Source organism: Polypterus senegalus, chromosome 10 (assembly GCF_016835505.1).
Source record: "Polypterus senegalus isolate Bchr_013 chromosome 10, ASM1683550v1, whole genome shotgun sequence".
NCBI classification, from domain to species: Eukaryota; Metazoa; Chordata; class Cladistia; order Polypteriformes; family Polypteridae; genus Polypterus; species Polypterus senegalus.
Genome location: NC_053163.1, coordinates 148,651,616 through 148,679,603, shown reverse-complemented (window position 1 = coordinate 148,679,603; position 27,988 = coordinate 148,651,616). Strand labels below are relative to the sequence as shown.

General features: G+C 43.0%; 1 protein-coding gene across 1 annotated transcript; it reads right to left on the bottom strand.

Moving 5' to 3' along the window:
- On the bottom strand, positions 1–24,802 carry im:7138239 (uncharacterized protein LOC497366 homolog). Its single transcript, XM_039767042.1, has 7 exons — positions 24,573–24,802; positions 19,590–19,685; positions 16,741–16,886; positions 11,821–12,091; positions 11,244–11,422; positions 5,321–5,379; positions 1–1,030 (listed from the first exon to the last, which is right to left on the bottom strand). Exons 1-7 carry the CDS (start codon positions 24,622–24,624, stop codon positions 880–882), a joined length of 954 nt encoding a protein of 317 aa, XP_039622976.1. The 5' UTR covers positions 24,625–24,802; the 3' UTR covers positions 1–879.
- Positions 24,803–27,988: the final 3,186 nt, after the last annotated feature.

The following is a 27,988-nucleotide window of genomic DNA, read 5'->3' as shown; positions in this document are numbered from 1 at the left end:
AGAAGAAGAGGAGTATTGGTGTTTGATGTGTTTAGGTTTAAGATCAATAGTGAAATCAGAACGGTGGAGGTCCGTTACCCTTGACAACCAATAGCATCTGACCAGTCCTGTGACGTCTCCTTCGTGCTCACTTGCCGCTCATCCACCGACACTCACCACTGCAAATGCACTCCCTCTTGTGGCCAAACTGTAGAATAACACCATTAGGTTTATTGAGGGAATGTATTCGATTTTTTCTTTGAAGAAGCAAAATTATTGCACCATATTAAGAAATCCACCAAATATGTGATTGTAATTTACAAATAATTCACAAACCGAGTGTTTGATGCAGGTATGGTGTAGCTGATTGGGCTTATTCTTCTGACGTTCTAAAGGCATCCCTTTCAGTTTGCTTTGCCGTATTTGATTGTCGCCTGACCATTGTCATCTTTTTCTTATTTTTTTTTCAGTGATCACGTCAGTATTTGTTGCACTTTGTATTTTGTCCGTCTGGTACACAACACTTCAACCTTTTCTATTGCACACTAATGTGAAACCACAAGTCTGGCACATTTCTCCTTCTCACAAATTCAGCGAATTCGTCTGGGAGTTCCTTAGTGCTCTCAGTTGCCGTGAAGATGAAGCCCAATTCCTTCACAAATGTTCATCTCAGGTTATTTCAGTTTGATGTCCTGGTCGTATTGCTTGCTTGCACTTTATTGTAAGCAAAGTCACCTTAAATCAGGAGCCAGCCGACAGTTTTCTGAAAATCCTGAACGGGATGCTGTCCTGACATTTACTTTCTTTTTTTTTGTCAGTGTGTCACTCACGGCTGCTGGTTCATCTGAATCCCTTACACCCTAACCCTTGGGTCCCCAGGCCATTGTGGCCTTTGCAACTTCAGGACTGGCACTTGCAGGAGCTGATTGCAAGCACGGTGCGGATGTGGCCATTACGGCTACGGAAGGTGTGGCTGTCGTATTCTTGGGGCACACATGAAGTCGACGAGCCCTCGGCCCAAACAAGGCACTCTTCTTTGAGACGGGAATCCCTGTACAAAACCATAAATAAATAAGTACATAAGTACATGCATACATATAAAAACTAGCATGTCTGCTTGAATCAGTGGTTTCATAGCCACACATACACGGTCATAATAATCCTCATCTTAGTTTAATTCATCCCGACTAATCTTTGGCAGCAAAACAAACGAATCAGTCCGAATTAATATTGTGCCTTTCTCTTTGTGTCCTGAGGAAGTTTCCAAAATGGAAAACAAATCGGACAGTATATTCTATTTGTGAGGTACACTATGACTAACTGAGTGTGGGTATGGGTATGACTGTGCCCTGTGATGGACTGGCACACTTTTCAAGGTCTCACCATGTACCCTACACTACCAGGATAGACATTGGCTTCCCTTGAACCTAAACTGAATATTAAAACATTAGAAAAACTTTTGATGAGAACAGGCCACTTAGCCCAATAAAGCTTGCAAATTCTGTCCAATTTACTCCTCCATAGCAGCATCAGGTCTTAGTTTTGAAGCTCCTGTCTACCGCACTACTTGGTCACTTATTCTATGGGTCTTTGGCTCTCTATGTAAAGAAAAACTTCCTAACGTTTGTGTGAAATTTACCCCTGACGGGTTTCCAACCGTATCCCTGTGTTCTCTTTGAGCTGCGCTAATTCATTTCAGAATTCTGAATACTTCAATCATCCATCCATCCATTATCCAACCCTCTATATCCTAACTACAGGTTCACGGAGGGTCTGCCGGAGCCAACACAGGGCACAAGGCAGGAAACAAACCCCAGGCAGGGTGCCAACCCACTGCAGGGCACACATACACACCAAGCACACACTAGGGGCAATTTAGAAATGCCAATGCACCTGACCGGCATGTCTTTGGACTGTAATCAGGTCACCTCAATTTCTTTCATTTTTTCTCATCCCCTGTAGCCCTAGACTCAGCCTAGTTGCTCTTCTCTGGACCTTCTCTAGTCCTGCAATGTCCTTTTTATAGCCTGGAGACCAAAACTGCACACAGGACTCCAGATGAGGCCTCACCAGTGTGTTTTAAAGTTTGAGCAGAACCTCCTTTGACTTGTACTCCACACATCAAGGCGCTATATAACCTGGCATGCTGTTAGCCTTCTTAATGGCTTCTGAACACTACCTGACAGTTGATAGTGTCGAGTCCTCCACGACTCCTAAATCCTCATTCATAAGGTGGACTTTCACATTTTCAGACCTCCCATTCTGTATTCAAACTTGACATTTTTAGCTCCTACATGTAACACTTTATATTTACTTAAAGATAAACTCCCTTGACTTGTACTGCACACATCAAGGCGCTATATAACCTAACATCCTATAACCATTTTTGATCACTTCTGTCCTCTGCTTAGATATAGACAGTGACCAGTCCACCATGACTCCCAGGTCCTTCTCAATGGAGGCCAAAACTGCACCCAGTACTCCAGATGAGGCCTCACCAGTGCATTATAAAGGTTGAGCAGAACCTCCTGTGACTTGTACTGCACACATCAAGGCGCTATATAACCTGACATTCTGTTAGCCTTCTTCATGGCTTCTGAACACTGTCTGGAGGCTGATCGTGTGGAGTTCAATATTAACATAAGAGGTGCTTTCAAGTTTCACACTTCCCATTGTGCATTCAAACTAACATTTTTACTTCCTACGTGTAATGGTTTACATTTACTGACATTACTATCAATAACCCATATGCCATGTGTTGCTCAATCTTTCCGTTAAAAATTCCTTCCATTAACGTACCCGTGATGCACATTAAGCTTACTGGCCCATAGGCTTGGATCTTCCCAATGACCCTCCTTATATAACAGGATAACATTTGCTATTTTCCAGTCCTTTGAAATTTATCAAGTGTGCAGTGACTTTCAAAAATGAGGGGTCAAGGGTTTATATCTGCACTCACTAACATCCTTAAGTATTTGAGTATAAATGTTATCAGGCTCTAGGAATTATTTTTTAAATTTCAGCCTATTTAATCTAAAAAGCCCTTCTCCCTCTAAAATTTCCAAATCACTAAGGATTGTTTGAGTAATCCCCGTTGTTGCTGGAGGTTATCCACTTGCTCATGTGTGCAACCTTCAGAAAAACACAAGGATATAGCATCTGCTATTTTACTATTTGAATCTTCGCTGACTATTTCCTGACGCACTTCACCTCCTCCTTGACTGTCTTTTTACTACTAAGATACTGAAAGTATCTCTTTGGGTCCAATTTCTCCATATATGCAATATTTCTCTCCAATTACCTTTTAGTTTTTCTAGTAGTCTTCTTAATGGCTTCCCTCATTCTCTCATATGCCCTACAAGTTAGCATTAGTGATATTCGGGCCATATTCCTCATTCATCTGTTTTTTCTTTTGCAGCTTTTTTTCATCTCCTGACTCTAGAGTTTTTTGTTTTTTTTATTATTTCCTACTAATTCCAAATTTTGGGATGTGCCAGTCCTGCATTATATGAATAATTGGGTTGGAAAAATTAATGGCTGGATACCTGAAAATTCCCAATTTTTTTGCCTCTTTTTGTGCCTACAAAGAGACGCATACTGTATTAGATGGTTCAGTGGCAACTGGGTGACAGTCATCTTGGTGAAAAGACAAGTCGGTGACAGACAAGTCAGCGACAGACAAGTCGGCAAAAAGACAAGTCAGCAACAAGACAAGTCGTCGACAGACTAGTCGTCGACAAGACAAGTCGGCAAAAAGACAAGTCGGCGAAGACACAAGTCAGCGACAGACAAGTCGGTGACAGACAAGTCGGCAAAAAGACAAGTCGGCGAAAAGACAAGTCGGCGAAAAGACAAGTCAGCGACAGACAAGTCGGCAAAAAGACAAGTCGGCGAAGACACAAGTCAGCGACAGACAAGTCGGTGACAGACAAGTTGGCAAAAAGACAAGTCGTCGACAGACAAGTCGGCAAAAAGACAATTCAGCGACAGACAAGTCGGCGAAAAGACAATTCAGCGACAGACAAGTTGTCAAAAAGACAAGTCGGCGACATCCTTTACCAGTTAGGCAATAGAGATTTTTTAATTATATTTAAATGGCAACGTGATTTAAAATGTTGAAAATAAATGTATATAATTGATGAATGAACTTTATTCTGCAGATGGAACAAACTCTATCTTACATTATTTTCTGCAGCCAAAATTGCTAATCCTTTATATAAATTGTATTGATTGCAATCGTATGATAACGTTATTCAGAATACAAAAGGTGACCTGCGCGTACGCCTTAAGGAATATCTTTACTCTCAACGTATTTAGACTCTCATAAAGCAGGCGATTCTGTGGACTTTCCGGGGGCCTAAGTTATCATTTAAATATCATTAAAAAATCTCCTTGAACCTAACTCAGTGGTTCTCAAACTGTGGAGCGGGCCCCCTTAGGGGGGTGCGAAGTAACAAAAAGGGGGGCGTGAAGATGTGAAAAAAAGAAAACAAGAATCAAAAATATGAAAAATCCATCTATTGAAACCAAAACAAATGAACTTAAACTACATTCTGATACTAGAAAAATAAATATAGAGTTAGATAAATGTCGATAAAAGTTAAGTAGGTATAATAAAATATGCATCTATGATATATCATTAATTAAAAAAGAACAAATTGGTATTAGTGGGCTCGTTAGGGGGGCGCGATTAAAACTGTTATGAAAACTCGGGTCGCAAATACGTGAAGGTTGAGAAACGCTGCCCTAACTGTTACCTAACTGGTAAAGGATGTTGCCGAGTTGTCTTTTCGCCCAGTTGCCCCTGAACGGTATGACACAATATATGATATACTGCATTAACAGAATAAAATATCATTCTTTTCTTATGATAATGTTTTTTTTTTCCCATATCTGAGACACGCATTGTATTTTATTGCCTCTGCAGGGCGTCACTCTTTTGCCCCCTGACTTTCCTGGCCTAGCTGGATGGAGGAGTGACTAATCTCAATAACAACAAGCTGCAAAATTCTGTTTGTTTCTTGCTAAATTGCCCCACTTTACGCGAAGTTCTAACTGGATCCTCTTTGAAGCTCTAATTCTGGCACAGTTTTACAAAACGTGTCCTTTTGCTAGTGTTACTTTCTCAGAAGTTGCCGTGTTTGTCAAATCTGCCCTCTGCTCCACCCTTGCGTCCCACCTTTTCATCTGCCCAGATGTTTTCAGGCTCAAGTTAGTGAGAAACACATTTTACATTCTCACTGTGAGGCCTCTTAGGTGTTAAAGTAAACTTTTTTTTTTTTTTTTAATTTAAGACTTTCATGGAGTGGGTGGGGGGTTGTGGGGTGGCAGCTGTGCTTACCTGAGCAGGCAGCGATTTCCTGAGGAACAGCCTCCCAAGCATCTGCCCACGTCAATTTCCTGGTGAAAATTAGCAAAAGAAAGACAAGACGATTAGAACCCAGCAGGCTATCAAAATGCAGAGTAAAAAAGAGAAAGACAGACGTACTGCTGCCAAAAGCCGGCCTCCGCAGCCGCATGTGGCCCCTCGATTAGCATTTCAAGTGTGTTATTCTTATTCGACAGGCGCCTGAGCATCACATCCATCTTACATTCATCCATTTACAGAACAGTCTCACCCAACAATTATTTACAATTTACAAATGCATGGAGCCATTGCGTTCATAATTGTAGAAATGGAGTTCAGGCAGGTGAAGAGACTCTCGCCATAACCTGGCGAGTCGCTGGCTGGGATTGGACCCTCAGCTTTGTGCTTCCGCAACTGGAAAGCCATATTAGCTGCTGGGACTTCTGTGAAAAGACTTTCAGACTAGCCGTGTGTCCTCATGCAGACATGCTGGACTTAACTCTTTTTGTCAGAATAATACCAATAACAAAAATATGGGCAAGGGGTCACACTGGCTCTATTAATATTAGTTCATAATTTTGCTTCTGCTCACCTGAGAAGAGTGGGGACATATTAAAAAAAAAAATGGTGCTCCATTAGTAGAAGAATTAGGACTACTGCACTGAGAAGTGTGTGGTGGTCATGGGTGAGACTGGCAATGTGCAGCGTCAACTTCACCCTCCTGTTGTGTCGTCTTCACCTGACTGAGCAACACTCAAATACAAACAGAGTGACCAGATATCGCTAACTGGCACAAGAGTACCCAAAAGTAGATTCGGTGACCTCCACAGTGGTGAGATCTGAACCACAGACTTGTGACAACACAGAGTGGCATCCTTAGAGGCCCAAACCATTTAGTCTTTGACTAAATAAATGTACAGTCATATGACAAAGTCTGGGAGCCCCCCTCAGTCTGCATAATAATTGACTCTCCTTTCAACAAAAAAGCTAACAGTGGTGTGTCTTTCATTTCTTACAATCATCGGAGTACTCGGGTGTTTTCCGAACAAAGATTTTTAGTGACGCAGTATTTAGTTTTATGAAATTAAATCAAATGTTAAAAACTGGCTGTGCAAAAATGTTGGTCCCCTTGTCATTGTGCTTATTTGAACGCCTGTCGATGATCAATGCGGATTACTTGCAACACCAAATTGGTGGATGAGCTCGTTAAGCCTTGAACTTCATAGACAGGAGTGTCCAATCATGAGTGGTAAAAGGTATTTATGGTGGTCAGTTGCAAGTTGTGCTTCCCTTTGACTCTCCTCTGAAGAGCGACAGACAGCATGGGATCCTCAAAGCAACTCTCAAGAGATCTGAAAACAAAGATTGTTGAGTCTCCTGGTTTAGGTGAAGGCTACACAAAGTGATCTCAGAGGTTTAAACTGTCAGTTTCAACTGTAAGCAATGGAATCAGGAAATGGAAGGCCACAGGCACAGTTGCTGTTAAACCAGCAGGTCTGGCAGGCCAAGAAAAATACAGGAGCGGCATATGAGCAGGATTGTGAGAATGGTTACAGACAACCCTCAGATCACCTCCAAAGACCTGCAAGAACATCTCGCTGCAGATGGTGTATCTGTACATCGTTCTACAATGCAGCACAATTTGCACAAAGAACATCAGTATGGCAGGGTGATGAGAAAGAAGCCCTTTCTGCACTCACGCCACAAACAGAGTCACTTGTTGTATGCCAATGCTCATTTAGACAAGCCAGATTCATTTTTGAACAAAGTGCTTTGGACTAATGAGACAAAAATGAGTTATTTGGTCAGAACAAAAAGCACTTTGCATGGCGGAAGAAGAACACCACATAACAATTAAAACACCTGCTACCTACTGTCAGATTTGGTGGAGGTCCCATCATACTGTGGGGCTGTGTGGCTAGTTTAGGGACTGGGGCCCTTGTTAAAGTCGAAGGTCGGATGAATTCAACCCAATATCAACCAATTCTTCAGGATAATGTTCAAGCATCAGTCACAAAGTTGAAGTTACGCAGGGGTTGGATATTCCAACAAGACAATGACCCAAAACACAGTTCGAAATCTACAAAGGCATTCACACAGAGGGAGAAGTACAATGTTCTGGAATGGCCGTCACAGTCCCCTGACTTGAATATCATCAAAAAATCAATGGAATGATTTGAAGCAGGCTGTCCATACTCGGCAGCCATCAAATTTAACTGAACTGGAGAGATTTTGTATGAAGAATGGTCAACAATACCTCCATCTAGAATCCAGACACTCATCACAGGCTAGAGGAGGCGTCGAGAGGCTGTTAGATTAACAAAAGGAGGCTCAACTAAGTATTGATGTCATATCTCTGTTGGGTACCCAGATTTATGCACCTGTCTAATTTTGTTATGCTGCATATTTTCTGTTAATCCAATAAACTTGATGTCACTGCTGAAATCCTACTGTCTCCATAAGGCATGTCGTATATTAAAAGGACGTTGCTACTTTGAAAGCTCAGCCAATGAGAAACAGAAATCCAAAGAATTAAGAGGGGTTCCCAAACTTTTTCATATGACTGTATGCACGATCACCAAACATTTTACAGAGTTATATCTCATCTCATTCTCAAACTCACATAGTTCAAGTCATGGCCACGTGGTGCTACAGCCTTTCTTGGCAGCCCTGGGAACAAAGCAGCAATCATTCATGGAGATGATGCCAGTCTACTGTAGCGCACACTTACACTCACCCAGTTTGGTAGATCCGTGCGATGGATTTGTACCCTGCCCAGGCTTTGTTTCTGTCTTATGCCCTATGCTAGCCGGGACAGGCTCCAGCACCTCCCACGACCCTGTTCAGGACTAAGCGGGTTGGAAAATGACTGACTGACATCTTTTGGGATGTGGGAGGAAACCAAAGAGTCAAAACGAAAACCTACATAGGCGTAGGGAGAACATGCAAACTGCACTCGGCACAGGGGTAAAACCTACCACAAGTGCTAACCGTGGCTCCACCATAGCGCAAAACATGACTGCAGTGCCGTGTAAAATATAAAAACTCCTTTCATTCATTGTTGTTTTTTTTTTTTCAGCCAACATTTTCTAATGCAACAATCAAAGTGAGGAGCATTGGACACAAAGCACAGACAATCCCTGGAGAAAACCGACAGTCCATTGCAGGCCACACTCACTCTCACTAATACTGGGGTCCGTTTGCTGCTGCCAGTCAGCTGGTGGTGTGGGTAAAAACCAGAATACCCAGTAACTGCCCTCACAAACACCCAAAGAACGTTTACACTGCAGGCAGATGGTGACTGGATGGAGAACTGAACCCAGCACTTTGGAGAACAGGAGGCAGACCATAAAATCATCTGAAATTTAAATGGCAAAATAGGAAATATAGTACTTGTGTGTGAGGGAAAAAAAATGAAAATGCCGGGAGGCTCAAAGAAATTATTAGAACTGAAAAAATTCCTAAAAGGTTTGAAACGTAACTATGGTGATGAGAGAACTTACATGGATAACACAGATCCCAAGCTCCGAAGTTAAGCGACACATTTTTAGGACCTATAAGCAATAGCCAGAGTCACCCTGTGATGCCCAGACCTTGGTGATAAGACCACCTGATCATTCAGAGGAACCTACATCTCTGGGGCCAAAGTATAACCTGCCACCTACAACCTCTAGACATTCTGGACATTCAGCGCCAAAAGGGTCTCTGAACAAGACCCTTAACCTGCAATGGCTCCGTTAATCTGCCTCCAGCCTGCAGGGAAAAACTTGGTGGTTGGTGGCAGAATTGGCACTCCAGCCACCATAAAAAAACCTCCCAGTGTTCCACTCCTTCTGAACTGGTGTGGTGCTGAGGAGTCACACATTGCATGACTGCACTCGGGTCCTAATCTGGGTCCTGAGTTGGTTTGTCGTGTGGTGGGTGCAGCAGTGCACTGTATCAGTGCGTCCTCCTAACAGCTTCAGAGGTGTTGGCCTATCATTGGGGCAGACAGACACCACAAGATTTAGACAAGTGGAGTCTGTAGAGGGCCACGTTAGCCCTGAAGTAGGAGAAACCAGCATACTCTGGACTGGGAGGCCTGAAAGGACGGCAGGTTTTCATTCCACATCCTTTTTTTTTTTTAACTGAGTAACCAATGAGGTTCTCCGCTTCAAGTAAATAAAACTGAACTACATCTTTATGTAAAGTAATTGGTAGCACTGCTGCCTTACAGTCAGGAGGCCAGGGTTTGTGTCCTGCGTGTTCTCCCCGTGTCTTCTGGAGTTTTCTCCTACAGTTCAACGATACGCATGTTAGGTGAACTGGTGATGCTAAACTGGCCCTTGCTGGGTATTTTGTAATGTATTTACTCTGTATTTTGACACCCACCCCACCTGCAAGGGGGTCTCTCTCTCTCTCTCTCTCTCTCCAGTATTTTTGGGAGTCAAGGCTGGCAGGGCTGTCAAAAAACAAGGGCCTGTTAAAGCCCACTGAGGCATTCTGTGTGTGATTTTGGGCCATACAAGAAATAAATTGCTATTGTTTGTGTGTGTGTGCTCACCCTGTGATGGACTGGCACCCAGTGCAGGTGTCATTCCTGCCTTGCGCCCGATAATTGCTGGCTCCAGCTGCCCTGTCACCCTTCCCTGGATGATGAATGGCTAATGCTAACAATACAGGGTGGTCCAGATCTAATTAAGCACATCCAGATCGTCTGGATGACTTTGATTTATGCGGGGACGATTCTTCATGTTGTCAGTTTGCACACTTCTCAATGGTCCGGGATTTTTCGGGTGATTTTCTATGTAATAAACTTAATAAGTTATGGCGTAATGAAAACTGCATAATTAGATCTGAACCACCCTATACTGTAGTTTTTCTTGAAAGAGTTTTTTGTTTTTCCTCCAAAAAGTTTTATAGTGGAAAAAAGGGAAGGTGTGCATCATGTAAGCTGTTTTACATTTTGTTTCCCTTGACATGAAATTTTAATATTTTTGTTTATCGTGGCATTGAGAGTGGTCAAGTCAAGTGGCTTTATTGCCATGCCATCCATACACATTATTGTAGCATACAGTGGCATGAAATGATGTTCCCCAGGACTGGGTGCAAAACATACATAAACACAGGTGAATAGCTGTACTATATTATAACAAATAAATAATAGGTAAGTGAGGGCGGCACGGTGGCGCAGTGGTAGCGCTGCTGCCTCACAGTTAGGAGACCCGGGTTCGCTTCCTGGGTCCTCCCTGCGTGGAGTTTGCATGTTCTCTCTGTGTCTGCGTGGGTTTCCTCCCACAGTCCAAAGACATGCAGGTCCTAAATTGTCCCGTGTTTGTGCTTGGTGTGTATGTGTGTGTGCCCTGCGGTGTGCTGGCACCCTGCCCAGGGTTTGTTTCCTGCCTTGTGCCCTGTGTTGGCTGGGATTGGCTCCAGCAGACCCCCATGACCCTGTAGTTAGGATATAGTGGGTTGGATGATGGATGGATGGATGGAATTGAACTGGTAGCCTTAGGGCTTTGAATTAAATGCCTTCGCCAGTATGCTTTAAGTTTTGCATTTTTTCCTCAGATCATTCCTTCATTTCCTGCTGATGTTATTTAGATAATACCCTCATCAATTGATGACTATAATGTAATGTTACAATGAATTGTTTAATATTTTTTATAAAATTTCCTGTCAATGACACCTGATTTCGTGCAAAACCATTGACTTTTAAACTTGAATGAATTGTTAATAAACTAGGCCATGATGGAAGCACCACACAGATCAATCAGCCTCCACATTCTATGGCACTTGCCACCTCTACATACCACCCACCGCTTACTTCCCAAACCATTCCCCAAAGCAAGGCAAGGGTCTGAGAGGGGCTCATAGATCACCACTAGAGAGAGTGGACGCCACCCAGACTCTAATACATCAGTAAAGGTGAACTTACTTTCAACCTCTCCTCTTTGATGCCATTGGCCCCATAGACAACTTCATAGTATTGCTCGATGTAGGAGGTCCGGTAGCAGCTCTCTTTGAGTTCACATGTCTCCACAGCCTGGACCAGCTCCACACTGTTAGGGCTGTCCAGCAGTACTGGCTCAAACTTGGTGGGGACACAGGAGAAGCCTGTTGGAAGAGGTTGGATAGTAGGGACAGTGATTACGATTTAGCTAGCAGTACACGCATTAGCTAACTTCCGGAGATTTTAGCCCATAAGAGAATAGAAAACACATCTTATAATTGTGATTCAGTAGAAAGATGGGCTTGTAATGAGAATATCATTAATTGCTTCTATCATAACCAGAACAATAACAGAAAATGGATTTTTCTTGTTATGATGGGCATGAATTTAGTTTATTTCCAGTGACACATTTGCCTCCACATTTTATTGCTCCCAAGCAGCTGGACAAAGTGTTGCTGTCATTTTTTGTATATAAAGTACTTTATAATATTATTTAGAATTTAATTTAATGAAATAAACAGAAACCTTTTAGGACTGGGCAGGAAGCACGCTTTTCACTTACCATTGCTGACTTCTGGACTGGAACACTTGCCCACATCCAAGACAGTCTCATAGGGCGTCTCGAAAAAGAAGGTCTTGAGAGCTGGCATGCGGACACACTCGGTGGGGACAGCCCCGCAGTGGCACTCATCAATGATCTCGACTTCCCTCGGTCCCTCAAACAGCAGGACACGCTCCACTCGGACAGCGGTCGGCTCGCAGGATGACCCTGCTGAGCAGGAGGGCTCTAGGCCAGAAGTTACAGGGAGCTCTGGAGGAGGGCGCTCACGTAGCTAGGGACAAAAAGAACAGCGAGTCTGCGTTAAATTTGGTTTTCTCTTAGGGAAAACAGCTGTTGAAACTGTAGTGATGCTTGAAATGGCTTTTGTAGGGGAAGCTTTAAGTAAAACACAGGTCGACGAGTGGTTTCCGTATGTCAATCGAGGGGAAATGTCACTTGAAGACCAACCAAGATCTGGCCGACCTTCCACAATTAGGAAAGACGAAAATCTTGAAAAAGTTTGCAATGCAATTTACGAAGATTGTCGTCGGACTGTTGAAGAGATTTCTGATTTGAATTGTGTGTCTTGGGGGTTCTTACTACCTTCCCTACTCGCCTGATCTTTGATTCCGTGGGACTTTTTGTTGTTCCCGCATATGAAAAAAAGATCTCAAAAGGAAAGCGAAATCAAAGAAAAAAAATCGCTGCAGTCCTTGGACAACGTTCCTCTTCAGCGATTCCAAAAATGTTTCCACCAGTGGGAAAATTGTTGGGACAAGTGCATTCATTGACATGGAGAGGACTTTGAAGGAGATTAAAGTTTTAGCAAGTAAAAATGAACAATAATTTAAGAAACATTCTTCCACCTTTGCAACAGAAGAACCTTTCTATCACTTGGTGGAAACCACATTTGTTAAAGTGGATATCTACCAGAATTAAAGAATTATTCTCTGAAATAAGGGCATTTTTTAAAATAACCCTGTTACGTCCATTCACATATTTATCAATTTTATGAACCTTCTCAAGTGGCAAAGTGGTAGCTCTGCTGCCTTGTAACGATAAGACTAGGCTTCATGTTCCTGGATATTCCCTGCATGGAGTTTGCATGTTCTTCCCATGTATACGTGGTTTCTCCATACAAAGACATCTGGGTTAGGTGAATTAGCAATGCTAAGTGTGTTCATTCTGTCCAGGAATTCCTCCTGCCTTGTGTCTGGTGGATGCTGGGATGGACTCCATTTTGGATAAGTGGGTTTAGGAAATTGATGGATGGATGGATGGATGAGCCTTCTCTGCCTATAACAGAACTGGTAGGATGTCAGTGTTATGGACGTTAAAACCCTTCTCTCTTTTCTTTTATTCTGCTTATTCAGTTCAATGACTCCGTAAAACAGTGAGCAGCACAGGCACCGGGCTGCAGTCAGGACAGGATAGGTTGGTTTGGACCCTAAATAGTCTCTGTGATGAAGGATGACGCCTGTCCTGCCATCTTCAGGCCCACAACTGAACACTAGATGTGGTGCCAGGCTATTCCAGAAAACACCAGTTTAGGGTCACTAAATAATTTAACATGCGTGTCTAGACTGAAGAAGGAAAACCAAACACACATGCTGAGTAGGTTCAAAGTTCACACTACGTGCAGTAACAAGGCCAAGATTCAAGCATGAGACTCCTCATGGGTGATGTAGCAGCACTAACTACTGTGCCACCACACCATCCCCTCCATCCATCCATCCATCCATCCTCTTCCACTTATTTGAGGTTGGGTCGCGGGGGCAGCATCTTGAGCAGAGATGCCCAGACTTCCCTCTCCCTGGCCACTTCTTCAAGCTCCTCCGGGGGAATCCCAAGGCATTCCCAGGCCAGCCGGGAGACATAGTCCCTCCAGCATGTCCTGGGTCTTCCCCAGGGCTTCCTCCCGGTTGGACGTGCCTGGAACACCTCACCAGGGAGGCGTCCAGGAGTCATCCTGATCAGATGCCCATCTGACTCTTCTTGATGGCGGCTCTACTGTGAGCCCCTCCCGGATGACTGAGCTTCTCACCCTATCTTTAAGGGAAAGCCCAGACACCCTGCAGAGGAAACTCATTTCAGCCGCTTGTATTCGCGATCTCGTTCTTTTGGTCACTACCCACAGCTCATGACCATAGATGAGGGTAGGAACGTAGATCAACTGGTAAATTGAGAGCTTTGCCTTACGGCTCAGCTCCTTTTTCACCATGACAGACCGATGCAGAGCCTGGATCACTGTGGACGCCACACCGGCCCACCTGTCAATCTCCCGCTCCATTCATCCTTCACTCTTGAACAAGACCCCGAGATACTTGAACTCCTCCACTTGGGGCAGGATCTCACTCCCAACCCTGAGAGGACACTCCACCCTTTTCCAGCTGAGGACCATGGTCTCGGATTTGGAGGTGCTGATTCTCATCCTAGCCGCTTCACACTCAGCGAGAGCTGAAGATCACGGCCTGATGAAGCAAACAGGACATCATCTGCAAAAAGCAGTGACCCAGTCCTGAGTCCACCAAACCGGACCCCCTCAACACCCTGGCTGCACCTAGAAATTCTGTCCATCAAAGTTATGAACAGAATCGGTGACAAAAAGCAGCCCTGGCGGAGTCCAACTCTCACTGGAAACGGGCTCGACTTACTGCCGGCAATGCGGACCAGGCTCTGACACCGGTTGTACAGGACCAAACAGCTCTTATCGGGGGGTCCACACCATCCCAGAGGTAAAAATATTAAAAGGTATTTGTAGAAACAGCATAGTACTGCAGTGACTTGTCAATCAGCCGCAGTGGCTCAAACTGAAGGCTCAGTCCCTGCTCATTTCATATCGCTACGGTTTTCTCTGGTTTCTTTGCTATTTCTTCCACTTGACAATGGTGTGCAGTTTAGGTTAACATATGAAAACGGTCAGCATTTGACAACACCTGTTTGTATTATTTAAACTTCTTCTTCCATTTATCCATTCACTATCAGAACCTTTTAACACCTGCTTGTATGGAGATCAAGCATATTTTAGTCTATGAGGCATAAGAAAGTCCAGCATGACTTCTAAATCCTTCTCATAAGGTGAACTTTCAATTCTCAGGCCTCCATTGTGTATACTCAGATGTTAGAGTTGAATACACAACAAGAGCTCTGAAAATCGAGAGTCCACCTTATGAGAAGGATTTAGGAGTCGCAGCGGACTCGACTATCAACTGCCAGACAGTGTTCAGAAGCCATTAAGAAGGCTAACAGAATGTCAGGTTATATAGCGCCTTGATATGTGGAGTACAAGTCACAGGAGGTTCTGCTCAACCTTTATAACTCACTAGTGAGGCCTCATCTGGAGTACTGGGTGCAGTTTTGGTCTCCATTGAGAAGGACCTGGGAGTCATGGTGGACTGGTCACTGTCTATATCTAAGCAGAGGACAGAAGTGATCAAAAATGGTTATAGGATGTTAGGTTATATAGCGCCTTGATGTGTGCAGTACAAGTCAAGGGAGTTTATCTTTAAGTAAATATAAAGTGTTACATGTAGGAGCTAAAAATGTCAAGTTTGAATACAGAAGGGGAGGTCTGAAAATGTGAAAGTCCACCTTATGAATAAGGATTTAGGAGTCGTGGAGGACTCGACACTATCAACTGTCAGGTAGTGTTCAGAAGCCATTAAGAAGGCTAACAGCATGCCAGGTTATATAGCGCCTTGATGTGTGGAGTACAAGTCACAGGAGGTTCCTGCTCAAGCTTTATAACCCACTGGTGAGGCCTCATCTGGAGTCCTGTGTGCAGTTTTGGTCTCCAGGCTACAAAAAGGACATAGCAGCACTAGAGAAGGTCCAGAGAAGAGCACCAGGGCTGATTCAGGGCTACAGGGGATGAATTATGAGGAAAGATTAAAAGAGCTGAGCCTTTAAATTAAGAGTAGACCTGATTGAAGTGTTTCAAAATTATGAAGGGAATTAGTCCAGTGGATCGAGACGGTGACTTTAAAATGAGTTCATCAAGAACACGGGGACAAGTGACCAAGTAGTGTGGTAGACAGCAGGACTTTAGGGACCTCAACTTGATGTTGTTTTAGATGGGCTGAATAGCCTGATCTCATCAAACTTCTGCTAATGTCCTAATGCTCGTAACCTTGGGTAGAATGCCAAAGCCTGCAGCACGCACTCTTGTGTCCGACCATTCTCACTTAGACCGGGTCAACCTGTGTGTGCAAATATCATTCAAAATTAGAACAATCTACACGAGAACAGATCATCCATACGGGGCTTTTTAAAGTTCAAAATTTCTAAACATTTTAGAACATTCCAGATTTTTTCTCAGAAATCTTGGAGCAATGAGTGATGAGCATGGACATTTCTGTAATGGCACCTGGAGTCCCCTGCCGTCCACTGTTGAACCCTTAAGACAATTGGCCAAGTACAGCAGTAAATTGCACACTTCTAGCATGTATATACAGTACGCTGTAGTGTAAATAGACATTTATTATAAAATTGAATTGTGTGTTACATGATGAAGAAAGCCTGATTTGAGATTTGAATTTAGAATGTAAATGCAATTAAATTCACTTGTATGAATTCATGTGACAAAAGTTACATTTTGACACCTAATGTTATCATTTGGTTTTAACATAGGGAGTAGGAAATGAAATATATAAAAGTTTTACAGTTTTAAAGCATTTGAGAAAAAATAGATAATATTTGCTCATAATATATAAAATGATAAAAACCATAAAAATGTCATAATCCAGGAACATTTAGACTGACATGCAAAATTGAAATAATCAATTTGTCATAAAATTATTATAAATGTCAGGTTGATTTTAGGCACCTATAACAATTTACTTTTTGTCCCAGTTCTGTGCCTACGAGATTTTAAAAAGGCCTCCTAATCTGGACTGTGTACTCCACTGCCCTCTTGTGGTAAATACTGTTTAACGCACTCACCTTTTTAGTTCTCAGGAAGTCCAGCATAGAAGTGTGCTTTGAAAATCCTGGAAATCCTGCTCCATAGGGGGCCACCGGTCGCTGTGTCCCACCACAATGTGACCTACAGATCCCCACGTCCACACTGACTGGACTGCCAGAGATGTCTGTAAAAAGAGGAAGGAGAACGTAGATGTGAAGGAGCTCAGAGGTACTTCCATTAACCCAGTGGTCTCAAACTCCAGTCTTGGAGGGCCACAGTGGCTGCAGGTTTTCATTCTAACCCTGTTCTTAACTGCTGACCAGAGTTTGCTGCTAATTAACTCCTTTTCCTTTATTTTCATTGACTTGCTTTTTAAGATTTCTTCCCCTGACCATTCCTCTGCTTCACTTCTTTCCTTAAATGGCATCAAAACAGACATGAAACATGAAGTGAGTGAGCCTACGGAAGACCAACTAAATCAGGGCCTTCAACTCCAACCAGTTGCTTAATTAGGCTCTGATTCTTGTCGTTAATTAAACCCGCTGTTTAATTCCATGACTTGTTGCTGCTCTCGTGGCGCAATAGCCAACATTTTCAAAATTATTGATTGTTCTCTTTTCTAAGTTCTCTGTTAAAATGTTTAGCAGACCCGAGCAGATCAACATTCCTAAGACCTTCACTTTTCTTTAGTTTCAGATATTGTGTGATGGACACCAGTTGTTTTGGCTCATTTTGTATCTCATTATTGTTTGGCTGCTAATTAAGGAAAAAAAGAAACAATTAAGGGGTCCGAGTCTTCAAGAGCAAGTCAATTAAAATGAATTCAAAAGAAGTTAATTAGCAGCAAAACCAGGTCACTGGTTAAGAAAAGGGTGAGAATGAAAACCTGCAGCCACGGCGGCCCTCCAGGACCGGAGTTTGAGACCCCTTCATTAATTGGTGACCTTGGCATTTTCAATAGAAGGTTGAAACTTGACTGTTAGGCCACAGAAAGTGCAGTTCTTGGTAGGATTGTTACACCTTTCTGTTTTCTGTTCTAGATGTATAGGCTACAGCTGTCATAGGAATCAAAGAAGAAATTAAAGCCCAAGGTCGCTGTTTTGCAGGATGTAATTGGTAAGAGAATGGGTGCTTTTAACCCACATTTTTAACCCAATTTAGCTCTTTGAGGGCTGAATATTTTTTCCAAAAACCTGAAAAGCACACAAAGCAATGGTTTCACACATAAATCAACATAAAACATCTGTTGGTATGTGCTGTGGCTGCTGTTGCCGCATGTTTGGCATCTCTGGCAGCAGTGGCTGTGCGGGGGCACCACGATGGTCAGCAGGAATGCACAGTGGGCTGGCTACCTCACTGTCTTCAGACAGCATATGGGTGGCGATGGCAGTGTGGCGCAATATGATCTTGTCATCATAAGTGGTGGTCCTTCCAGGCGAACGCTGCTGAAGGTGCATCAGCTACACGAAGGTGTTCAGCACCACGATCAGCTGGAGACCGAGGAGATGATGCTGGCACCTCACTTTCATTTTGGATCTCCATCTCCAGATCACTGGCATTAAACTCGGAGTCCTATTCAACAAAATGGAGTATTTTGCTTTGCACATCCGCGTTGGTCTCTCGCCAGACGTTGATGCCATTTTAGAGGCCGTTTGCTCTTCGCTACTCATGCACGCGTAGGATATCGAGGTTGAATGAACAAAGCTACGTCATTTTCTTTCTAGCAAAGAGAGTCAAACTAAAATCTAAGGGTGAGTTTTGTCGCAGTTTACAGCTGATTACTGTCCTCTACCCGTGAATTTTGACAAAAGTCGATATCAGCCCTGAAAGAGTTAAAAGCAAATCATGGTTGCAGGGAGCCGGAGCCCATCTTGGCAGGTTTGGATACAAGGCAGGAAAGAACATTGCATATGGTCCTGGTTCATCCCAGCACCTCTATATATATATATATGGAGACACCCACAGTGGACCAATTTACCTGACACGTACATCTCTGTGGATGTTTGAGGAGAACTGGAATATCTGCCAGAAATCAGACACAGACTTGGGAAGAAAGTGCAAAAACACCATACAGACGATGACAGGGATGCAGAATTTGATCCAGGACACTGGAGCCACATAAGAAATTAAAGACGTGAGAGGAGATCATCCAGTCCCGTTGTCACTGGTTTGTTTAGCTGATAGCTGAGCTGTCCCAATAGCTCATTCAGATACTTTTTACAGTTTAAACGTCACGTCTCGTTAGTCTGTTCCAGATTTCCACAACTCTTTGCATAAAGCAGTGCTTCCTGGCTTCAGTCCTAAATGCTCTTCCCCTCAATCTCCACTGGTGTCCTCGATGATGCTAGGAGAAGAGCCCTCACACCACCACACTACAATTATTCTCCATGTCTTCTTCTTCTTCTTCGTTCGGCTGCTCCCATTAGTGGTCGCCACAGTGGATCATCTTCTTCCATATCTTTCTGTCCTCTGCATCTTGTTCTCCTTCTTCTTCGTCGGCCAACAGTAGCCCAATTTCCGCCAGCACCCTGTTGGCTGACAGTCATTGTTAACCCGGGGGCTCGACCGATTCAGTATGGAAATTTGTATTGCTGTCCACATATTGATTTGGCAAAATTTTACACCGGATTCCCTTCCTGACGTAACCCTCCCCATTTATCCGGGCTTGGGACCGGCATGAAGAAACACACTGGTCTGTGCATTCCAATCAGTTCAGGATCCTAATAACCAATCAGTACTTTATAAGTACTAATAAAATGGTTTGTGTGTGAAGAATATCGGGGCACAAACATACATTAACAGACATCGACGTACTGAATTATGGGACCTGGGCAAGCAAACGTCCATTGTCACCCTTGAAATTCCTCATCACCCCTGTTTATCTTACCTTGGCCGACATAAAAGAAATGGCTCTGGCGTTTACAACAGCCGCGCTCTGTGAAAAGGTTCCTCCGGGGTGACTGTCTGTTAAGCACGCCAGCAACTGGGAAAAAAGAAAACAAAGAAATGTTCTTGCCATGCATTTTCAATGGTATTGTTTCGCTTTGCCAAGTGATGTGTTTTCAAATAACTGATACATACAGATAATAAAAATAATAAAAAAAAAAATAAAACACTAAGGTTTATATGTCCAGTCCCTCTGAACAATCTGATTGGTCCGTTTGGCTTTGGTGATGCGTGTGATGAGTGTGTGAGATACACCAGGAGGAGTAAAGGAACACCGCAGTGATAGCTGCCTTCAAAGGTGGACAGGAGGCCAGAAAGACGCCTCAAAAGAAGGTGACACAGTCTGAGAAGTGGGCTTTATGGGAACGCGATCAAGAGAGGGAGCCCCGGCGAACAGACGTTACTAAAGGTGGAGGAGACAGAAGTTTCAAAAAAATGATCTGAGAAGAAGGGTTTATGGGAACGCTCACGAGAGATGGGGCGCTGGTGAAGACACATTAGCAAAGGCACACTCATCAGAAGATGGACAGTATAAAAGGAGGCGCCTTTAAAATAGTGAGAGTCTGAGAAGTAGGCCTTACAGGAACGAGACAGGGAGCGCCGGTGAAGAGACGTTCAGACACACGCGAATAACAAGGAAAGGTGCTGGAAGTACACAGAGGGCAAGAGACAGCAAATATTCTTAAATGATTCTACTGCCTGTCTTTGATAGGTATTGACGCTGTTAATTAAAATGAAGAAGAGGAAGAGGAAGGCAACTCTGATTGAGGCTTTTATCTTGTTTTATTTCTCTAAGTTTGGTCACATACATATATTTAAAATATTACATACATTACATACATATATATATATAAATATGTGGTCATATGCATATATTTGTTCATATACATATATTTTGTTAAACCTATAAATACCTGGGAGTGCAGCTGGATGATAAATTGGACTGGACTGCCAATACTGATGCTCAGTGTAAGAGAGGACAGAGCCGACTATACTTCATTAGAAGGCTGGCGTCCTTCAACATCTGCAATAAGATGCTGCAGATGTTCTATCAGACAGTTGTGGCGAGCGCCCTCTTCTACGTGATGGTGTGCTGGGGAGGCAGCATAAAGAAGAGGAACTCCTCACGCCTAAACAAACTGGTGAGGAAGGCAGGCTCTATTGTAGGCACGGAGCTGGACAGTTTGACATCTGTGGCAGAGCGACGGGCGCTGAGCAGAGTCCTGTCAATAATGGAGACTCCACTGAGCAGGATCATCTCCAGACAGAGGAGCAGCTTCAGCGATAGACTGCTGTCACCGTCCTGCTTCACTGACAGAATAAGGAGACCCCACACTATGCGACTCTTCAGTTCCACCCGGGAGAGAAAACGTTAACATTATACAAAGTTATAGACTGTTATACACTTCTTGCATTTTTTAACTTGAACTGTATTTTTATTTAATTAATATTGGTTTTATCAGTATGCTGCTGCTGGAGTATGTGCATTTTAACTTGGGGATTAATAAAGTATCTATCTATCTATCTATCTATCTATCTATCTATCTATCTATCTATCTATCTATCTATCTATCTATCTATCTATCTACCTAATTAGAAACAGGGGTTGTTTGGGGGTCAGAATGACCAGGATGTTGCAAATAATTTAGCCAGGACATCAGGAAACACCCTGCTCTTTTAGAAGAATGCCCAGGGATCTTTTATGACCACAGAGAGTCAGCACCTCTTTTCTTTTATGTCAGAGGCAAAAATATTTTTAAGTGTGACACGGCTTTTCTCCAAAGCTCTCTGTACCATTTAGTCATTTGCTTTGCTTTTTATTTACTGATATTCATCATCTAAACATTCCAAGGCAACATTTAAAATGCCTGGACTTTCACCAAGTTAGAGGTAGGCTGAGCTTAGAGTTGGAAAGGCAAAGTGATATTAAGCAGTTGTGGTGAATGTTGTCTACTCCAGCAATGACAACTGAAAACCACCAAGGCCAGGAAACACGAGTTCAAGTGAATATCAACAATGACTTTGTGGATTTTAGGAAATAAAAATCAACAGAACTGAGCTTCATGGCAATGTCCGTACGTGTAAAACTGTAAAAATGTGAAAAAACAAGTAGGACAGCACAGGAGTAGTCACATTGTATGGTCTACCGAGGACAGTGAAGTTCTTACTTGCATGTCCAACCAACGTGCCACCTGTCACGACTCTCTGGTGGCACGAAAATAAATTAGATAAGCGAGTGAGTAGTTGTCAAAATATTTAAAATCAAAAATTAACAATTAAATTGTACCGTTCAACATACCCTTAGAAACAAAAAACAGGGCTGAATTCAAGGAATTCTTTTAAAAAAATCATCTCAGATTTTTATTATATAGCAGAATTCATAAAAAAATACATTATGTAATTATACTGTATATATATTTACATATACACAGAGACTATGTGATGATAGAAAGATAGATAAGGCACTATATAATAGACAGACAAATAAGCAGATATTAATTTTAGTATAGTTGGCAGGATAAGATAGATAGATAGATGTGAAAGGCACTATATAATAGATAGATAGATAGATAGATGTGAAAGGCACTATATAATAGATAGATAAATAGATAGATGGATAGATAGATAGATAGATAGATAATCATATACATACGTGATTTATTTATATATATACATGTTACTAGATAGATGTGAAAGGCGCTATATAATAGATAGATAGATAGATAGATAGATAGATAGAAATGAATTAATTAACACACTGGTGAGGCCTCATCTGGAGTCCTGTGTGCAGTTTGGGTCTCCAGGCTACAAAAAGGACATAACAGCACTTGGGAAGGTCCAGAGAAGAGCAACAGGGCCGAGTCCAGGGCTACAGGGGGTGAGTTATGAGGAAAGATTAAAAGAGCTGAGCCTTTAGAGTTTATAAGATGAGACCTGATTGAAGTGTTTAAAATTATGAAGGGAGTTAGTCCAGTGGGTTTAGACGGTAACTTTAAAATGAGTTCATCAAGAACACGGGGACACAGTTGGAAACTTGTGGAGGGTAAATTTCACACCAACATTAGGAAGTTTTCTTTACACAGAGAAGAACAGACACTTGGAATAAGCGACCAAGTAGTGTGGCGGACAGTAAGACTTTAGGGACTCTCAAAACTGTCTATTTTAGGAGAATTAAGTGGATAGGCCTAATAAGTTTTGTTGTGCTCAATGGTCTGTTGTTGTCCAGATTGTTCTAACGCTCTAATAGATAGACTGAGATTTTAATTGGCTCCCAGAGATACACTTGGCTCACTAAATAAAAGAATATTTTTATATTACAACCATTAAGGTGAGTTAGGCACTCGCTGAGGGTGCAGATCATAAGCTGCGTGGGTTAGCTACCTGACAGTCGGTTGCTGCACTAATAAGCTTGGCCTTGGGCTCAAACTAACGTGACACCAGCACTGATTACATCAAAAACAACCTCCCACTTAAATACACGTCAGAATGACTAAAAGAAAAGAAAAGTAAAAAAAGAAAAGAAAAACCTCTGAGTTGACTACAGTTAGAAGAAGAGGCCCCAGTCCCAGTCCCAGTCCCAGTCCCAGTCCCAGTTCCAGTGAAGCACTACAAAAGCTTATTGTTGTTGGTATAAAGGAGCCCCAGTCACGTTTACTTACACACTTCTGTTAAATAATTTTACTGGATGAAAGTGCTCAGTGCTAGTAAATATAAAAATATTTATCATGGAAAATCTGCAATTTTGTATCAAACAGTTAAGACCAAACAATTCAGCAGATCTGGACTCAGAAACATAACCTTCTCAGTCTCTTCTCATTCAGGTGAGCCTCACAGGAGTTGAGCACAAACCCTGAATGGTCGTGCCAGCCCTCCACAGGGCACCCCCCCAATCAGGCACACGTACCCTGAGCCAATTTAAAACGTTCGTTTCAGTCAAATGTGGAGCTTGGAGGGAAAAACTGGGAGAAAGCCCACATTGGCACGAAGTGAACATGCAAACTTTACTCGGACAGTGCTTGGCTCACAAGCAGTACCCGGGACCCTGGAGCTGTGAGACGGCGGCGGTAATCACCATGCTGCCCAGTAGGAAATATTACAGAGGACATTAACAGTTATCTGCAGTGGGCCGCCGCCCTGCCCGGGGTTTGTTTCCTGCCTTGCGCCCAGTGTTGGCTGGGATTGGCTCCAGCAGACCCCCGTGACCCTGTAGTTAGGATATAGCGGGTTGGGTAATGGATAAACGGGTAGGTGGATTAATAATTATTAACTAAATTTAGCAAAAGCCAAGCTGAAGAAAGTGTTAAAAGTAGCAATTCAAGAGCAACACCATCACAACTTTTAACACACATAAAGCAACTGAGCCGAAAAAAGTGTTATCAGCCTTTAAAAATCAGAAAAGAGCTCAAGAAATTCAATTTGACGAAAAAGAAGTCCAATAGTTTAGCTAACAATGTCATCGTTAGGAAAAGGATCAACACAAATCCGGAAACGAGAGGCAAGCTGAAGAACAATCAACTTATAAGAGCTCACAAAAAGCTGGAGCAGACTTGAGGAAGGCGCTGAACAAGCTAGATGTGTGTGTGAGTGTGTGTGTGTGTGTGTAAGAATTTCCCTTTGAATGCCAAAAATTGGACAACCGGGGCTGAAAATGACAAATCTGCTCCATCTAGAGAGGACCTCTCAGGCCTCGGAGGAGTTTGGAACGCCGTGCATGAAGCAAGCAGTCTGAATTACAGTGAAAGCAGTAAGCGGAGATTCGAGGGACTCCTCGAGGTAAGGACTCCTTCCCCGAGTCTGCCGAGACAGCGTGACAAGTACCCAGAGAGCTCCAGGGTTCTTCACGGCTGAACCGCACAATGGAGAACAAGGTATAAGCAGAAAATGGCAATACAGTAGTGTAGCAGCATAAAAATCAGATACTTACAGGCGAGGCTGAGGCAGCAAAACAAAACAAGGCAAGAAGAGAAGATGTCCATAGCAAAGACCCTGCGTGCTTCTCTGAAGGTGCTGAATGGCCTTCGGCTGAGGGCCCCCCTGACTCTTAAATACCGCCCGCCCCTCTTGTATATTGATTCCAAATGTTCCTGGATAAGCCTGATAATCACTGCAGTGGTTCAAAGCCAAAGCACTAATCACATTTCCATACTGGGCGCCCTGCACTTTTCAAAGTTTCAATGGAGTCCACATCAAAGGCCTCTCTGCCCTAAGCACCGGGTTGGCACCTCGGCTCACTAAATCCCTTGTTGTCCTTTACGCCTCCTCGGCTGGACTCGTTTGCTTAGAGGCCCCATTCGGCCTTAATTAACTGCTTTACTGGCTAAGCGCTTATGATTTCCAGGGGAGAAGGGACACTTGAGACCTGAATTTTGCACCTTACATAGAGGAGATAAACTTTTTAGCACCCAGGTTTAAAACAAAACCTGTCCAGGCCAAACAAAGGAGGGCAGTGGGGTGCCGGGACGCAAGAAAAACACTCATGCTCTCCGAGTTGTTTATTCAGGATGGCAACAAATGGCAGCCTCCTACAGACCGGCAATTATGGTTAATAATGAAGTATGACTGGTAATTGGAAATGAAAGAAAAGCAACTACACCAGTCTGGTCAGACCTTGAAGGAGCTCACACGTTAAGACTTTGAATCGCTCGTCGTTAGAATTTAAGAGTAACAGAGTATCAATCTGAGAGTTTAATTTCACATAAAGGACAACCAGCAGGACTGGCTGCTTTGATAAAGGATTTGTGTTTCTAGTATTGACTCTCTCCACCTTATAATAAGGGAATAAATCATTAAATTGACGCCTCATAGTGAATAATAATTTTATATAGTGCCTTGTGGCAAATAAGGCTATAAAATATTCTTTATATAATGTCTCATGGTGAATAATGTGATAAAAGTATTGAAAGCTTTGTAATTCATGAACTGCTGGTATAAGCACAACTGAGGTATACTACCCAGAAATGTTGTGTTTTTTTATTTTGCAGTTTGTTTAATTATTGTATAGATTAATAAATATAATATATCTGTTAGACTGAGCTCAGTTCCTGGCCTGGACCGTCTGCACGCAGTCCCCTACATGTGTCTGTGTTCTCCCTCAATAGTTTGGCTTCCTTTAACATCCCAGAGATGTGCAAGTTAAGCTGATTATTAAACTGGCCTGGTGTGCTGTACGTTATCACAGCCTGTGATTCCTGCCTTGCACCTAATGCTGTTCAGATAGGCTCTGGCCCGCAGTACTCCCGGATATGTGCATGTTACAGAGTTGTATCATGTCACTGAATCTGTGGCCTGATTGGGACCTGCAGGGGACTGGCACCCTGTTTCCTGCCCTGTGCCAAGTGCTGTTGTGACAGAGTCAGTCCGTCAGTCATTACCCTACCCACCATATCCTAATGGGTCATGGGGGTCCGCTGGAGCCAATCCCAGCCAGCACAGGACACAAGGCAGGAACAAATCCCCGGGCAGGGTGCCAACCCACTGCAGGACACACAAACACCAAACACACACACTAAGGACAGTTTAGGATCGTCAATGCACCTGACCTGCATGTCTTTGGACTGTGGGAGGAAACCGGAGCAGACACGGGGAGAACATGCAGACTCAGCGTCTCCTAACTGCGAGGCAGCAGCTCAACCACTGTGCCACCCTGCCAACCCTGAACTGCATTAAGAATGGTATAGACTTTGGAATAAGTGGGGTTGAAAATTCATGAATAAATGAATGGATAGGTGGATGTTATCGTGTTTCTAGTTTTCATTGTGCTGTTCACAAGTCACCAGATATTTCACTCTTCAGTTAGCAAATCTCTCATCTATGCATAATGGCCATAAATCCAAATTTGAATTCCTATTGTACCCTTGTGTGTTGGAGGTACTGTGGTAAACCATGCTGCTTCACAAAATCAAGGGTCTGATGTCTATTCTCAGTCCAGTCTGAATGGGCTTTCCCCTGGGAATGCTGGATGTCATCTCTCCCCTCCAAGAGATGCAAGTCAAGTTAAGTGCAGCTTGTGGTGGAGACAGGGGCCTGGTGACTTGAGCCTACCCTGAAGCTGAAACCAGCACTGCAAGTGGCACGAGTTGTAGGGCACACATCCATATCCACCTACAACATGTTTGTTTAGAACTGCCAATTACCACAATGCAATAGGCTTTTTAGGAAGTGGCTGTAAAACTAGAGGGCCCAGAGAAAAAGTGACACAAACACAGAAGAAACTTGGGAGACAACACTCAGACAGAAACTAGGATGAGACACGAACCCAGGACTCATGTGCTCTTGCTATTTAGATAGATAGATAGATAGATAGATAGATAATTGAGAAAAGGCACTATATAATAGACAGGTTGAAATGAAAGGCATTATATGATAGATAGATTGATAGAGGCGGCACGGTGGCGCAGTGGTAGCGCTGCTGCCTCGCAGTAAGGAGACCCGGGTTCGCTTCCTGGGTCCTCCCTGCGCGGAGTTTGCATGTTCTCCCCGTGTCTGCGTGGGTTTCCTCCCACAATCCAAAGACATGCAGGTTAGGTGGATTGGCGATTCTAAATTGACCCTAGTGTGTGCTTGGTGTGTGGGTGTGTTTGTGTGTGTCCTGCGGTGGGTTGGCACCCTGCCCAGGATTGGTTCCTGCCTTGTGCCCTGTGTTGGCTGGGATTGGCTCCAGCAGACCCCCGTGACCCTGTATTCGGATTCAGCGGGTTAGACAATGGATGGATGGATAGATTGATAGATATAGATAAGAAAGGCACTATATCACAGATAGTTAGATAGATAGATATGAAAGGCACAATATAATAGATAGATAGAGTGACTAATCTGGTGGATGCAGGTCCAAATTGATGGGGAAAAAACCCATGTGAAACCCAGTTTAATAATGATGCAACAAAAAAGAAGAAGATGCACCATTAAATTGTATGCTTTGGTTTTATGAATAACTCGGGAGCAATGATGCCTTACGTTTGGCAAACTGCTGCTGCTATATACAGGACCAAGCCTTTCAGGTGGTCCCTATGTGCACATGTGTGAAAATAGATAGACAGATAGATAAGAAAAGCACTATATAATAGATAGATAGATAGATAGATAGATACGAAAGCACTATATGATAGATAGATAGATAGATAGATAGATAGATAGATAGAAAGGCACTATATGATAGATAGATAGATAGATAGATAGATGTGAAAGGCACTATATGATAGATAGATAGATAGATAGATAGATAGATACGAAAGTATGATAGATAGATAGATAGAAAGGCACTATATAATAGATAGATAGATAGATAGATAGATACGAAAGCACTATATGATAGATAGATAGATAGATAGATAGATAGATAGA

Bases quoted from the DNA above. Each gene is read 5' to 3' on its own strand.
- im:7138239 (XM_039767042.1), bottom strand. From the start codon at position 24,624: ATGGACATCTTCTCTTCTTGCCTTGTTTTGTTTTGCTGCCTCAGCCTC. The intron at 19,686-24,572 runs GTAAGTATCTGA...CTTTTTTCCCAG, and splicing joins TTGCTGCCTCAGCCTCGCCT to TTGCTGGCGTGCTTAACAGA. The intron at 16,887-19,589 runs GTAAGATAAACA...CTCTTTTTACAG, and splicing joins TTTCTTTTATGTCGGCCAAG to ACATCTCTGGCAGTCCAGTC.